This window comes from Anomaloglossus baeobatrachus, chromosome 4 (genome assembly GCF_048569485.1).
Source record: "Anomaloglossus baeobatrachus isolate aAnoBae1 chromosome 4, aAnoBae1.hap1, whole genome shotgun sequence".
Lineage (NCBI taxonomy): Eukaryota > Metazoa > Chordata > Amphibia > Anura > Aromobatidae > Anomaloglossus > Anomaloglossus baeobatrachus.
This window is the reverse complement of record NC_134356.1, coordinates 510,817,869-510,833,069: the sequence shown is the minus strand read 5'-3', so window position 1 is coordinate 510,833,069 and position 15,201 is coordinate 510,817,869. Positions and strand designations below refer to the sequence as shown.

Below are 15,201 nucleotides of genomic sequence, written 5' to 3'. Positions count from 1 at the left end.
GGTTCTTTACAGTCAGACTGTGGAATGCCCTACCACAAGAGGTAGTAATGGCAGATACTAGAACAGCTTTTAAATAAGGGCTGGATGATTTCATCAGTACACACAACATTGAGGGTTATAGAGAATTTAGTGAAATAAAATGTATAATAGGTGGAGGAAGGTTAAGCTTGAAGGACCCAGGACGTTTTTCAACCTATGTAAATATATAACTATGAAATATTATTAAACCTAATCATGGAGACCTTACTTGCCGAGATACCATCATACCCGATGTATGTTTTGTCAAAGCCTTCTTAATTAATGTACTTTATCTTCGGACCACCTATTATTGATACTTATGAATTTATGTTATAGTCTGTTCTCTTCCACTACTATGTCGCCTTCTTTCATTGTGTGATATGTATAAAACCATTGTTTTTAAATAGTCTTATGATTATATTCAGTTATACTGAAAAGCATGTTTTGGGCTATTATTAGATATATGACTTGTATGTTGTTGTGTGCAATGTGTGAAGGCATGGGGCGACCCTACCATGGGTAGCATGCTGGCGACGGCTGGCCCTGATTGTGTCCATCCTTTTTCTGACACTTTAATATGAAGTAGTACAGAGATTTTATGACACTATAAAAAGAGCCAGATTATTCTACAATAACCAGCAACAAATGATAGCTTCCAGCTGTATCCACAGCCTCATTATTGCAAGCCATCCAGTCATTCCTAATTCATTGTTTTCCAATATTTTCTTTTCAATATGTTTTTTTTTCTATTTCTTTACTAATTAATCCAAGTTATTTCTGCATTGAAGAATTTGTATGAATCATGTTGATAATGTTTTAGCTAGAAACATATGCACGGCAGAATCCTCTGGTAGTTTATTATTACTAATTGGAACAGGTTGATCCAGACTCCAGTTCAAGCTCTGGCCTTGATAAATGTAAAACCAAAGGTCAGTTGAGCGGTGTATGTAGTTAGCGCTTTGTTCTCTGAGGGAGGCGGAGTGAGCTGTTCTCACCGTGGATGATGTGAACTCCACCATGCACTGACTTAGATTAGATTTAAAAGTCCATGGAATTAAAATTATTTTTCTCACCATGGAATCAAATACAGATCTCAATGGTACAGAATTAAAGCTTCACTAATCCCCCCTTTGGCAACGGTCAAATGTGGCGTTAAGACAGTTTTAATGCAATCAGCTTCCGGTTCAACTGTAATTTCACCTTTAATATTAAAATTCTAGTAATCTCATTGCCAAGTGGTGATCTTCTAGGCACATGTGGCCCTTAGGAGGATTGTAGCTTGGCTTTTCTTCACCCAGGGCACATATTCAGTTTTGTGAGCTGGCCCTGTCATATTAATACCCTGGCTTGTTTTTGATCTCCCATCATCTTGGGTTTATGCCCCACCAGCTCTTTAGATAAGCCACTGCCTTTGCAATAAAGATATGGGGCACCAGTAGCAGACACAGACAGAAAGGCCCCCTGTGCAAGAACAATATATGGCCCCTTTGCAGCACAAGAGCTCATAAAAATGCTAATTTTCACTGCTTTGGAGGTAGACATGGGCCTTCTAACTTTTTGGACCCCTGTGCGGCCGCCCAGGTTGTACCAATGATTTGTCTGCCCCTATTGGGTACTTATGTTGTTTGTATCTGTGGATACAATTATACATCACTGATAACATGTTGGTGTGTAGGTTGAAGCGGCTGTGGAGTCTTGCCAGGCTCAGACTGGCCCACAGGAGGACAGGTGGATTCCCCGGTGGACCACTGTGCAGGACAAGCACAAGCATCTCATCATTCATTTAACAAACTATCCAGTTTATTATTATGTAGGAGAAAGGTAGTTAACCAGAATGCCCCCCAGTGTCAGTGTTAGTGGTGTAACCTTGGTGTCACAATCCAACACAAAGTCCACCTGACTATTGCTGATAATTTTATACTGCATTGTGTCTTAATGTATTATATATATATTAAGTATCTAACTTAAATTTTCAATGTCGATATAACTTCACCTTCTAAAGAGACGGCCACCCAGGCAGACACAGTCTTGGAATCATTTGACGTCCAGCAGCTGAACTCTCCAGTACTCTGCTCAGACAAAGGGTTTATTTCTAGAACCCGTCCAGAAACCAAAACACGATATTTCAAGTCCTTGATTTCTTCTATTGGTTGCTTCCTTAGAAACCAATGAATTGTATTTTGGTGGCTTGTTTGCACTGGACAACCTATAGGAGAGCCAGCAGTATTATTTGACACCTTAGTATCATTTACACAGCATCATTTTTTATAACCTTGTCCAGTTATAATGTGCATTTTGTATAACTTGGGCCAATAATTATCACCATATCTAAAGGTCAAGTCTATATGTAGTAGAAAGTCTTTGTAATAGTCCACCATACTGCCGCACGACCAGCTCTGCCCCCATCTACTGTATCCTCACCCATCCCCTGTAGACTGTGAGCCCTTTCGGGTAGAGATGAGAGAACCTTCGGAGGTTCAGTTTGCAGGGCACATTCAAACATTAGATAGGGTTCGGTTTGTGATCCTGACTTGAACCGAACCTCAATGGAAAACAGTAATTAGACAGTTCATGTCTCCGACCACATGCAGCCTGTCATAAGCAGAACATTTCTGGGGGCGGGTGGGTAGGGTTTTTAATTATTTTTTTTTTTGTATGTGTGCACAATACATCAGATCATGCTGATTTTACCTTAAGTGCGAGCTATTCAAACACTGCAAGTGGCTCGCACAGGGCTGAGCATCATTCATACCCAAGCACACCGCTGCTCGCTTGAGTGGTTTGCACATAACTCACTTGAATGTCAAATCTAAACTTTGTTTTTTTTGGAAGTCGGTTTCTGAACCCGAACCTCGAACCTTAGGTTCGCTCATCTCTACTCGTGGGCAGGGTCCTCTCTTCTCCTGTACTTGTCTGTGTCTTGTTTTGTTTATGATTATTGTACTAGTCCCTATTATGTGTATCCCTTTTCAATGTAAAGTGCCATGGAATAAATGGTGCTAAAATAATAACAACAATAATAGTAGAAATGGCCTTAAGGGTCTGTGCACACTGGGAAAATGTGTTTCTCAAGAAAAACGCGTACCCTCTGGCAGAATTCCGCACCTGCGGCAAAAAAATGCACCCAAAATCTGCATGCGGTTTTACTGCGGTTTGTTGCAATTTTGGTGTGGTTTTGGTGCTGTTTTTCCGTGGGTTGCTCCCCGCGGTTTCTAACCATTATTTAATGGCAAAACTGCACGTGCCTGCAGAAAAGAAGTGACATGCTACTTCTTTTGCTGCAGAAATTCTGCAGCAAAACCTGTAGGGCAAAAAAAAATGCAGTGTGCACACAGCATATTGGATTTCTCATAGACTTTGCTGGGGAAGAACTGCATTAAGGTTATGAGCAAAAACTGCACCTTTTCGGCAGCAAAAACAGCGTCAAATCCGAGAAAAAAAAACCGCAGTGTGCGCACAGGGCCTAAAATACACTACAAAACCATAGCTAAAGCTTTGGGTGGATTTTTTCTGCAGATATGGCGCATGCCTGGCTTAACCAGCTATACAATGGAGTAAGATGGGTCAAATGTATTACATGACCCACTCCTCATTAAATTGCACCAATCACCAAGCTTTTCCTATATAACCTAAAGCCAGTGCTATACTGGCACTATCAGGCTGAATTTATACATACCTTTAGTTGTCAGATAGGATGTATAGGATTTCAAATCCAAGCAAGTAAAGTTTGTAATATCAGCAGCTTGTTGAGTGACAGCAGCTGTGGATCAGATAATAGCTGGGGAGGTATTCCTAGGAATCCCATCCCCCTTTTTTTAGGCTAATTCTATTATAGAATCAATTTACTTTTTGACTAGCAGAATCTGTGCTGATATCATACCCATGTGACCAGAAGGGGCAGGGCCTCAGCCAACAGAAAAATATTGCTTCCTGGTATCAGCTGTCCACCATAGTATACCTACTAAGCCTTCAGCTGCCCTGGTCATGTTCTGCAGCCACATCAACAAAAACTAGCGAGTGAGTGTTGGTGTTAGCCCGGTAAACCAGTCAGTAAAGTAGCTATTCCTATTTTCCTCCCAATCATGCATTTACGCCAGCTTACTGTGGAACAGCAAAACCCCTTTAAAAACAATGACCAACTGCAACAAACCAAAACTAATTATACGTAATGCATTGAATTACATACTGTAGTATTTTAGCCTCAATATACAAGATACATAAAAAAAATGAAGAAAATCCCTCTGCAAAACATTTTCTATGAAAAAAATGTGTGTGAAACCAGTTGAAATATCTATGGCTAACAATACAGTATATATGGCATACATCTGCAAACAAATACATATATTTAGATACTTGGAGCAAATAATCAGTTGTGGATCTCTGCAAGGAATCTGTAACATGTGAATACTATGTATACTATGGTCAAATGCAATAAAAACATAATTTATAGGCTTTCCATAAAGTTTGTCTAGAATTTTACTGGTTAGAAACATTAAAATCCACCAACATTAACACTTAAAATGTATCTACAACTTGATTTATTTATAGTAGTTCACGCATCAATTTATATTATGTAGTAAAAGCAGATTTACCAATGCGTAAAAGGTCACCCAGTTTGACCACAGTGCTAGTTCCAACCGTTGAAGCCATTAAGACACGTCTTTTGGCTTTTCTTTTCTGTTCCTCTGTAGAGCCGTATATTTTCTTGCCTATAATGTAAAAATTCACATAGGTTCACCAATCTTAATTACATTTTTTTCTATAAATCATATGTACCGTAAGAATCTTCACGTTCACTATCTATATAGATAGTGACTACATGCTGAACTACATTTAGAAATCTAGAGACAGATGATGTGAATACGTTGGGCATACTATCCAGGACTATAAATGCCTGTTACATGGAACCTCCATTCTCTACTGTGAACTCAGAATATCTTTGCTCCATGAAAACTTCTACTGTTATCATCAGATAAGTCATGAGTACAAGATTTTCATCATTGTTTTTTTCAAATGTTACTTTTTCGACAGACAATCCAGTGAAAATCTAATGTGCAAATGTGGCAGAAGTTACCATGTCCAACAGTCCCAGCACCTGGATTGTCTCTGCTCTGCTCTCTGGCATTTTTTTCCAGCTATTTCCACTGTGGAAGCACCATCCAGTGGATAGCTTACTGCACTATGTTCTGGAGCACCCTCCAGTTCATAGCCTGCTGCTCTATGTGCTGGAGCACCCTCCAGTGTTTAGCTTGCTGCACTATGTGCTGGAGCACCCTCCAGTGGATAGCCTGCTGCACTATGTGCTGGAGCACTCTATGGGTAGCCTACTGCACTATGTGCTGAAGTACCCTGCAGTGCATAGCCTTCTGAACTATGTGCTGGAGCACTCTCTTTGGATAGCCTGCTGCAAAATGTGCTGGAGCACTCTCTAGTGGATAGCTTACTGCACTATGTGCTGGAGCACTCTCTATGGATAGCCTGCTGCACTATGTGCTGGAGCACTCTCTATGGATAGCCTGCTGCACTATGTGCTGGAGCACGCTCTATAGATAGCCTGCTGCACTATGTGCTGGAGCACTCTCTATGGATAGCCTGCTACACTATGTGATGGAGCCCTCTCTATGGATAGTCTGCTGCACTATGTGCTGGAGTACTCTCTATGGATAGCCTGCTGCACTATGTGCTGAAGTGTGTCGCCCTGGGCAAGCCAGGGGACACAGGTCACAACACCACCACACCCCACACTCCAGGTAGGCACATCACAGCTAACCACAAATCCTTGTTGCCTTCCTCCAGAGGTTGATGATGCACACCAGGGGGTGGGCCAGGCGGTTGGCTCCGCCCACCGAGGAGCTCACAACACTGGAGGCAGGAAGAAACCAGGCAGATAGCTCAGGGAGGAGCAGGAGTGAGGTGCTAAAGTGGAGGAGTTTAGAAAGTGAAAGTGAAAGTAGAAAAGGAGAAAAAGCAAGTAAAGTAACAGAAGAGAAAGACAGCCTGAAGGGTCCAGCTTTGTGAGGGCCAGAACAGCAAGGTCAGCAACGGCGGTGACTGTCTGGAGGGGGACCGTTTGGAAGTTCCTGGAAGGACCCCGTTGGCTGTGTGCCCGGTGGTCTGGAGCAGTGTTCCGAAGGACAGTCAGCACCAGGGCAGGGGCCTCTCGGACCCCGGCAAGGCTAGGAGTCGCCAGATTTGCCAAATCCGTCAGTGACGGGGACGCAGATCCCCCAACAACCAAGTCCCGATTGAAGGCAACAGCCCAACCCGTATTGGAGAGACACCGCCACCGCCACGGCACAAGTTTCTCAGGGCCAGCGCCTGCGGGCAAAGTGTAGAGCTCCTCCGGCCCAGATTGCAGTCGGGGAGCGGGTAACCGGAGGGAATCCACCGCTACCATCAGTCAACACAGGTGCAAGGAAGAGGGACATCACCGTCACCTACCGGGAGTGCAGGTGCAGCCGTCTGTGGGACCGTCCTACCAGCCGTTGGTTTACCGTACAAACTGTGTCCGTGTGTCAGGCTGAGTGAGTACCATAGTGCCGCAAGGCACAGCGCTGCCCCCGCGTCCCTGCGCCCTCCAGGCCCTACACTTCACATCTCATCACCGGGCCCCGGGATCACCAACCCCTACCCACGGAGGGGCAACACAACACCTGGCTGCTCCGCATCACCATCCCCGGGACCCCCACACTGAGCAGCGGTGGTGCAATCACCACAACCGTGGGTGGCGTCACGAACTATAACAATCCCCACACCCAACAAACACCCCCTTTCACTCACGGGCGAGGAGTGTCGCTCGAGAAACCCCGGGATCCGGCCCACAGCTCGAGCCACCAGGAGCAGCTGCCAGACCCGAGCAGAAGGGGTGAGCGCGGTGTGCTGACACCCTCCTCCCCGCCCGCGACAACTTGGCGTCACGAACAGGATCTTACCGCTCTGCCGTCAGGTAGAGGTGCGCCTTGTTACCGCCGGAGGCATCCGGCAGAAAAATTTCAGAAGCCGCCATCTTTGGCGCGAAAAGTTCCCGCTCGAGCGTCTTCTCGAGCAGTAGAGGCGCGAAGGCCAAAACCCCGCCCCGAGAGAGGAGGGGCCGGAAAGAGCTAAGGGGGACGGAAACAAGATGTCTGCGCCCGACGGAGCCGCTGGAGGAGCGGTGGTCGCAGCCGCAGCGGCACCCGCGGATGGGAATGGGCCTGCCCAGGTCCCGGTCGTACCGGCGGGAGGTGCCGCGGCCCCCGCGCTTGCTCAGGTCATGCCGTTTTCCTTGCCCTATGCGCCCGGAGCTGCCTGGCTACCGCGGTATGACGGGAAACCGGATGCCCTACAGGCCTTCCGGAAAAAGCTTAACCCGTTGCTAGAGCTGTACCCCCTGACTGATAAGCAACGTGCAGCGATAGTGCTAGGCCAGTTAACCGGTGCGGCGGAGCAGGAAGCGGAGACCTGGGCCGAGGGGGACCGGCTCTCTGTAGCCACCATCTTCGAGAAGCTACAGACTGCCTTCGAGACCCGGACTGAAGCGGAGCTGAGGATGCAGTTTTACCAGTGCCGGCAACGAGCTGGGGATAGCATTCGGGACTATGCTCTACGTCTGCAGACCGCCCTCCGCACGCTGAAGCGGGTGAGCTCTATTAATGAGGCGGATAGCAACAAGATGTTAGTGGAGCAATTTGCGCAGGGGATGAGGTCCCCTGAGGATCGTAAACAACTCCGGCTGTGGGCCCTGGAACACCCTGATGTGGACTTTGCTGTGTTAAAGGAGCGGGCCATTAAAGCACTACAGCCCCCAGCTGCAGAAGTTCTGGAAACCGCCCCGTGGCCCGTCGAAACGGCTCCCGTTGTGGCGGCCTCTGCCATACCAACCTCACCAATACCTACAGCCCCGAGCAGTACAGTGGAAGAACTGGCAGCCCAGGTCCGTCGCCTGGACGGAGACCTTGCCAAGATCCTTGCTGCGCTACAACCTCTGACCAGATCTCAGCCTCCAGCGCAGATACAGCTTGCTGACAGTCCCGAAGATGTTCCCTGGATGCAGCGGAGAAGCGCTAACAACCCGCGGAGAAGACCCCCAATCTGCTACAAGTGCCGTAAGCCGGGCCATTATTACCGACAGTGCCCGTTAAACGAGCAACCCCTGGGGCCCCGGGCCAATCCTCAGGAGTAGAACACCGTGGCCCCCCGGACTGGCGAGACCGATATGTCGGGGCCCGCCCTATCATCCCCGTGGCTGTGGACGGCATACCAGTGATGGCTCTCTTGGACACTGGATCACAGGTAACTACCATACCGTACACGTTGTATCGGCAGTATTGGGCCACAGACGAGCTGGCGCCTCCAGACGATAGTATAAATTTGATTGCCGCTAATGGACTTCCATTGACCCAGGTGGGGTATAAACAAGTGGCTATGACAGTGGGGCAAGCTGAACTGCAACACCAGGGTATGATTGTGATCATGAATGAACCCAGTGATCATAACCCGAAAATAGTGCTGGGAACCAATGTGATGGAACACTGCATGGCTGATGTGTTGAACCTATTGCAACAGCTAGCCGCCACCGCGGTGGGGAGCCGGCAGAGGGCTGTGCAGCGTGAGATCCGCGCCCTGATGTACCACCAGCATGTAAGCTCAACAGGAGGGGAGATTGGTGGAGTGAGAGTGATGGATGTTGCTCCATTGACTGTGCCCCCTAGGAGTGAGATGATGATCTGGTGTAGGGCAGCAGTAGGGCCTCAGGGGCGTGACTACCCTGCGATGATGGAGCCCATGCCCTCCGAACACTGGCCCACTGTAGTGGCCGCCCGAGGGGTGGTAGATGTGAAGAAAGGGAGAGTGCCCGTGAGAGTGTTGAACTGTGGGGAGGAAGAAGTCAGGCTCCCCCGGTATGCCACCATTGCCAAGCTGCTCACCCTGGACCCTCACACTATCCAGGAAGCCAGTCCATCCACACTCCCACCTACCCCCAGCACTTCCCCACCCCAGGGGGACACAAAGGAGTGGCACCAACAGCTACATGTAGGCACTGATGATACCCCTACACATCACAGGGCCGGGGTACACAGAGTGGTGCAGGAGTACGAACAGGTTTTCAGTAAGCACCCCCTAGACTTTGGGCGGATCAAGGGGGTTCAACACCACATTCCCACAGGTGAACATCCCCCTATCAAAGAGAGGTATAGACCTATTCCCCCTGCACATTACCAGTGTGCCAAAGATATGTTGAGGAATATGAAGGAGGCAGGGGTTATTCGGGACAGCTGTAGTCCCTGGGCCGCTCCGTTGGTACTGGTCAAGAAGAAGGATGGTACCATGCGGATGTGTGTGGACTACCGGAAGATCAACCAGATAACCCATAAAGATGCCTATCCCTTACCTCGTATTGAAGAGTCTTTGGCTGCACTGAGAACCGCAAACTACTTCTCGACCCTTGACCTCACCAGCGGATACTGGCAAGTGGCCGTGGCCCCAGAGGACCGGGAGAAGACCGCCTTCACCACCCCGATGGGATTCTGCGAATTCAATAGCATGCCGTTTGGGCTGTGCAATGCCCCTGGGACCTTCCAACGTTTGATGGAGTGCTGTCTGGGACATTTAAACTTCGAGACCGTCCTGCTGTATTTGGATGATGTGATTGTTTATTCCCAGACGTATGAAGCCCATCTGGAGCACCTGGCCGAGGTGTTCGCGTCCCTTGCCCAGTACGGGATGAAGTTGAAGCCCTCAAAATGCCACCTGCTGAAACCCAGAGTGCAGTATCTAGGGCATGTGGTGAGTGCGGATGGTGTCACCCCCGACCCTGAGAAGATTACTGCCATCCAGAGCTGGCCGAGACCAACTACAGTGAGGGAAGTAAGGCAGTTCCTGGGTCTGGTGGGGTACTATCGGCGCTTTATAAAGGGATACACGAAGATGGCTGCCCCCATGCAAGATCTCCTCGTGGGACAGACCAAAGGTGGTAGACCGATTGGGGCCCCACTGTCGTGGGAGGACAGGCATGAGGAGTCCTTTTGCCAGTTGAAGGCGGCCTTGACCGGAGAAGAGGTCCTGGCGTACCCTGACTATGGGAGCCCGTTCATCCTCCACACGGACGCCAGTAATGTGGGGCTAGGAGCGGTCCTATCCCAGGTCCAGGATGGAAAGGAGAAGGTGATTGCCTACGCTAGCCGAAAACTCCGGCCGACCGAAAGGAACCCTGAGAACTATAGCTCCTTCAAGCTTGAGCTATTGGCGTTGGTGTGGGCTATCATGGAGCGGTTCCACCACTACTTGGCGGCAGCCAAATTCACAGCGTTTACGGACAACAACCCGCTGACTCACCTGAACACGGCCAAGTTGGGCGCGCTGGAGCAGCGGTGGGTAGCCCGGCTAGCCAACTATGATTTCACCATAAAGTACCGAGCTGGTCGTGTCAACATAAATGCTGATGCACTCTCCCGGATGCCCCATTTGTCAGAAGAGGGGTGCGAGGATGACGACCTCGAGGAGATCGAGTTGCCTGCGTTTCACCAGCTGCCTACTGAGAGGGTACAAGTCTGTCAGCAAAGGGTGGATCTGGACCCGCGGCCCAGTCAAGAGTGGCAGGACGCCCAGGACCAAGCGCCGGCTGTCCGCCTTGTCAAGACTCTGGTGGAACAAGGTGCTATGGGAATAGACCCTGCCGCTCCAGCCGAAGCTCAACGCTTGTGGAAAGAACAAAAACGGCTTTACCTACACCAAGGGAGGCTGTACCGTGAGCTGATCAACCCGAAGACCCATGAGAAGATATGCCAGTTGATCGTTCCTCAAGCTGAGGTCGCTACTGTCCTGCGGGCATACCATGATGGTGCTGGCCACTTCGGGTGGAAGAAGCTGGAGATGCTGTTGAGGGAGCGGTTCTATTGGAGTGGGATGCGTGAATCGGTGGAAGCCTGGTGTCGAGAGTGTGGTCCTTGTACACTGAGGAGAAAGGACGAGACCAGCCAGAGGGCACCGTTACATCCCATAGTCACCCATCAGCCGCTGGAGCTGGTCGCCCTGGACCATGTCAAGCTCACCCCTACGCATTGACCATGGTAGACCACTACTCAAGATTTATGGTGGTAGTCCCCGTTAAGGACCTAACTGGTCGAACCGCTGCTCGAGCGTTCCAGGCTTATTTCTGCCGACCCCATGGGTACCCCGAGAAGGTGCTGACTGACCAAGGCCCGGCTTTTGAAGCAGAGGTGTTTCACGAATTCTGCCAGTTGTACGGCTGCAAGAAGATCCGGACCACTCCGTACCACGCCCAAACCAACGGCATGTGCGAGAAAATGAACCACTTGGTCCTGGGGCTCCTCAAGACGCTACCGCTGGAAGAACGGAACATGTGGCCGGAAAAGCTACCTGACTTGGTCGGCATGTATAATAATATCCCGTCCAGCTCGACGAAGTGCACCCCAGCGTATCTGATGAGGGCTCGGCCTGGCCGCCTGCCGGTGGATCTGGAGATGGGGTTGGAAGCCCCAGAAGCACTCCCTTCAACGGCAGAGTGGAAAAGTCGGAGGAGGGCACAGTACCGGCAAATCCAGGAGTATGTGGAGAAGAACCTCAGTCGAAGCCGAGAGCAGCAGGAGCACCGGTTCAACCAGAAGGCGCCCGCAGGTCCTTTCCAGCCAGGGGATGTGGTGCTGAAACGGAAGAGGAAAACCCACAAGCTGGATGATCAGTGGGAGCAAGTCCCTTATGTCATACAACCCACAGAATGGGGAGACGGGAAGACTTTCCAGATCAGTCGTGACCAAGGGGACACCCTAGCCACAGTTTCCCGGGACCATCTAAAAAAATGCCCCCCAGCGCTGAAGGCAGAGGCTGAAGTACCGGTTCCTCCACCAGTGGAGAAGGCAGCAGAGGTGATCCACACTGTAATGGGTGACTTCCCAGCAGACTGGCCTACACAGGACGGCGCGGTGATTCTTCCAGTGATACTGTTCCCACAACCCGTGGATGAAGAAGTAGTGGAAGCGGTCAACCGTGAGCCAGAACCAGTGCCGGTGCCCAGGGATGAACCTGTACCCAGCCCCCCTGCACCTCCGCCTGCTCCACACTATAGCAGGGAGGAGGAACCGATTGTTCCCTCTACCCCACTGTCTAGCACCACTGACACCGGGCCCCGAAGGTCCACCCGTTCCAACCTAGGTAGACCCCCACTTAGGTACAGGGAGACCGTTCTATGAATGAAAGGGGTCCGCAAATGTAAGAGTGTTGCAGTTTGTTTGAAAAAGTTTTGAAAAAGTTGTTGAAAGAATGATAAGTGAAATGATACCGAGTACTTCACCAGATTTGCTTTGTGATTTGCAACCGGCTGGAGCCGGCACCGTTGTCCCCGTGGGGACCGTTTAAAGTTTATTGGCATGGGAACTATCCATGGACAAGCCCGTGAACTTGCAGGGCACCACAAATGTTAAGTGGCTTGTAAATATGTTGGGTACCGTTACCGTTTCCGCAATACCGCCTCCGGAGAGGCAGGTTGGAGGGAGGGCCCTGAGCAGAGCAGGCCAGGGCCCAGCCACCAAAGGAACCGGTGGCCACCCTCTGGAGGGGAAGGACAGATCCCGCTCGGGTGACTTGTGCTGGACTGTGGGTCAAGGGGTGCTGCCTGGGTTTTAGGGGCAGCATCAGGGCCAGGTTGCTTGGGTGGGAGAGAGCGGAAACCGTGACCGTATACCGTTGCAACGTTAAAAGTAAATGTGCCTCCCGTCTTGGGAAGAGTTTTCGATTAAAAATGTATTTATGTTTTGCTTAACCCTGTTATCCCCTTTTTACAGAAAAATAAAACCGGTGTAGGACGGCAGCCCGCGGACGGTCTGCATTTTGCTAAGGGGGAATGTGTCGCACTGGGCAAGCCAGGGGACACAGGTCACAACACCACCACACCCCACACTCCAGGTAGGCACATCAGAGCTAACCACAAATCCTTGTTGCCTTCCTCCAGAGGTTGATGATGCACACCAGGGGGTGGGCCAGGTGGTTGGCTCCGCCCACCGAGGAGCTCACAACACTGGAGGCAGGAAGAAACCAGGCAGATAGCTCAGGGAGGAGCAGGAGTGAGGTGCTAAAGTGGAGGAGTTTAGAAAGTGAAAGTGAAAGTAGAAAAGGAGAAAAAGCAAGTAAAGTAACAGAAGAGAAAGACAGCCTGAAGGGTCCAGCTTTGTGAGGGCCAGAACAGCAAGGTCAGCAACGGCGGTGACTGTCTGGAGGGGGACCGTTTGGAAGTTCCTGGAAGGACCCCATTGGCTGTGTGCCCGGTGGTCTGGAGCAGTGTTCCGAAGGACAGTCAGCACCAGGGCAGGGGCCTCTCGGACCCCGGCAAGGCTAGGAGTCGCCAGATTTGCCAAATCCGTCAGTGACGGGGACGCAGATCCCCCAACAACCAAGTCCCGATTGAAGGCAACAGCCCAACCCGTATTGGAGAGACACCGCCACCGCCACGGCACAAGTTTCTCAGGGCCAGCGCCTGCGGGCAAAGTGTAGAGCTCCTCCGGCCCAGATTGCAGTCGGGCAGCGGGTAACCGGAGGGAATCCACCGCTACCATCAGTCAACACAGGTGCAAGGAAGAGGGACATCACCGTCACCTACCGGGAGTGCAGGTGCAGCCGTCTGTGGGACCGTCCTACCAGCCGTTGGTTTACCGTACAAACTGTGTCCGTGTGTCAGGCTGAGTGAGTACCATAGTGCCGCAAGGCACAGCGCTGCCCCCGCGTCCCTGCGCCCTCCAGGCCCTACACTTCACATCTCATCACCGGGCCCCGGGATCACCAACCCCTACCCACGGAGGGGCAACACAACACCTGGCTGCTCTGCATCACCATCCCCGGGACCCCCACACTGAGCAGCGGTGGTGCAATCACCACAACCGTGGGTGGCGTCACGAACTATAACAATCCCCACACCCAACAAACACCCCCTTTCACTCACGGGCGAGGAGTGTCGCTCGAGAAACCCCGGGATCCGGCCCACAGCTCGAGCCACCAGGAGCAGCTGCCGGACCCGAGCAGAAGGGGTGAGCGCGGTGTGCTGACACCCTCCTCCCCGCCCGCGACAGAAGTACCCTGCAATGGATAGCCTTCTGAACTATCTGCTGGAGCACTCTCTTTGGATAGCCTGCTGCAAAATATGCTGGAGCACTCTCTACTCTAGTGGATAGCTTACTGCACTATGTGCTGGAGCACTCTCTATAGATAGCCTGCTGCACTATGTGCTGGAGAACTCTCTATGGATAGCCTGCTGTGCTATGTGCTGGAGCACTCTCTATGGATAGCCTGCTGCACTATGTGTTGGAGCACTCTCTATGGATAGCCTGCTGCACTATGTGTTGGAGCACTCTCTATGGATAGCCTGCTGCACTATGTGCTGGAGAACTCTCTATGGATAGCCTGCTGTGCTATGTGCTGGAGCACTCTCTATGGATAGCCTGCTGCACTATGTGTTGGAACACTCTCTATGGATAGCCTGCTGCACTATGTGCTGGAGAACTCTCTATGGATAGCCTGCTGTGCTATGTGCTGGAGCACTCTCTATGGATAGCCTGCTGCGCTATGTGCTGGAGCACTCTCTATGGATAGCCTGCTGCACTATGTGTTGGAGAACTCTCTATGGATAGCCTGCTGTGCTATGTGCTGGAGCACTCTCTATGGATAGCCTGCTGCACTATGTGTTGGAGCACTCTCTATGGATAGCCTGCTGCACTATGTGCTGGAGAACTCTCTATGGATAGCCTGCTGTGCTATGTGCTGGAGCACTCTCTATGGATAGCCTGCTGCGCTATGTGCTGGAGCACTCTCTATGGATAGCCTGCTGCACTATGTGTTGGAGCACTCTCTATGGATAGCCTGCTGTGCTATGTGCTGGAGCACTCTCTATGGATAGCCTGCTGCACTATGTGCTGGAGAACTCTCTATGGATAGCCTGCTGTGCTATGTGCTGGAGCACTCTCTATGGATAGCCTGCTGCGCTATGTGCTGGAGCACTCTCTATGGATAGCCTGCTGCACTATGTGTTGGAGCACTCTCTATGGATAGCCTGCTGCGCTATGTGCTGGAGCACTCTCTATGGATAGCCTGCTGCGCTATGTGCTGGAGCACTCTCTATGGATAGCCTGCTGCAAAATGTGCTGGAGCACTCTCTATGGATAGCCTGCTGCGCTATGTGCTGGAGCACTCTCTATGGAT

General features: G+C 50.8%; 1 protein-coding gene across 1 annotated transcript in view; it reads right to left on the bottom strand.

Moving 5' to 3' along the window:
* ADAMTSL3 (ADAMTS like 3) overlaps window positions 1-15,201 on the bottom strand; it is a 725,891-nt gene that overhangs the window by 31,677 nt on the left and 679,013 nt on the right. Inside the window, exons 25-26 of the mRNA XM_075345857.1 lie at window positions 4,611-4,727; window positions 2,012-2,224 (exon numbers count right to left, since the gene is read on the bottom strand). Of these exons, the coding sequence (XP_075201972.1) occupies window positions 2,012-2,224; window positions 4,611-4,727 (330 nt within the window). The remainder of the gene's footprint in view (window positions 1-2,011; window positions 2,225-4,610; window positions 4,728-15,201) is intronic.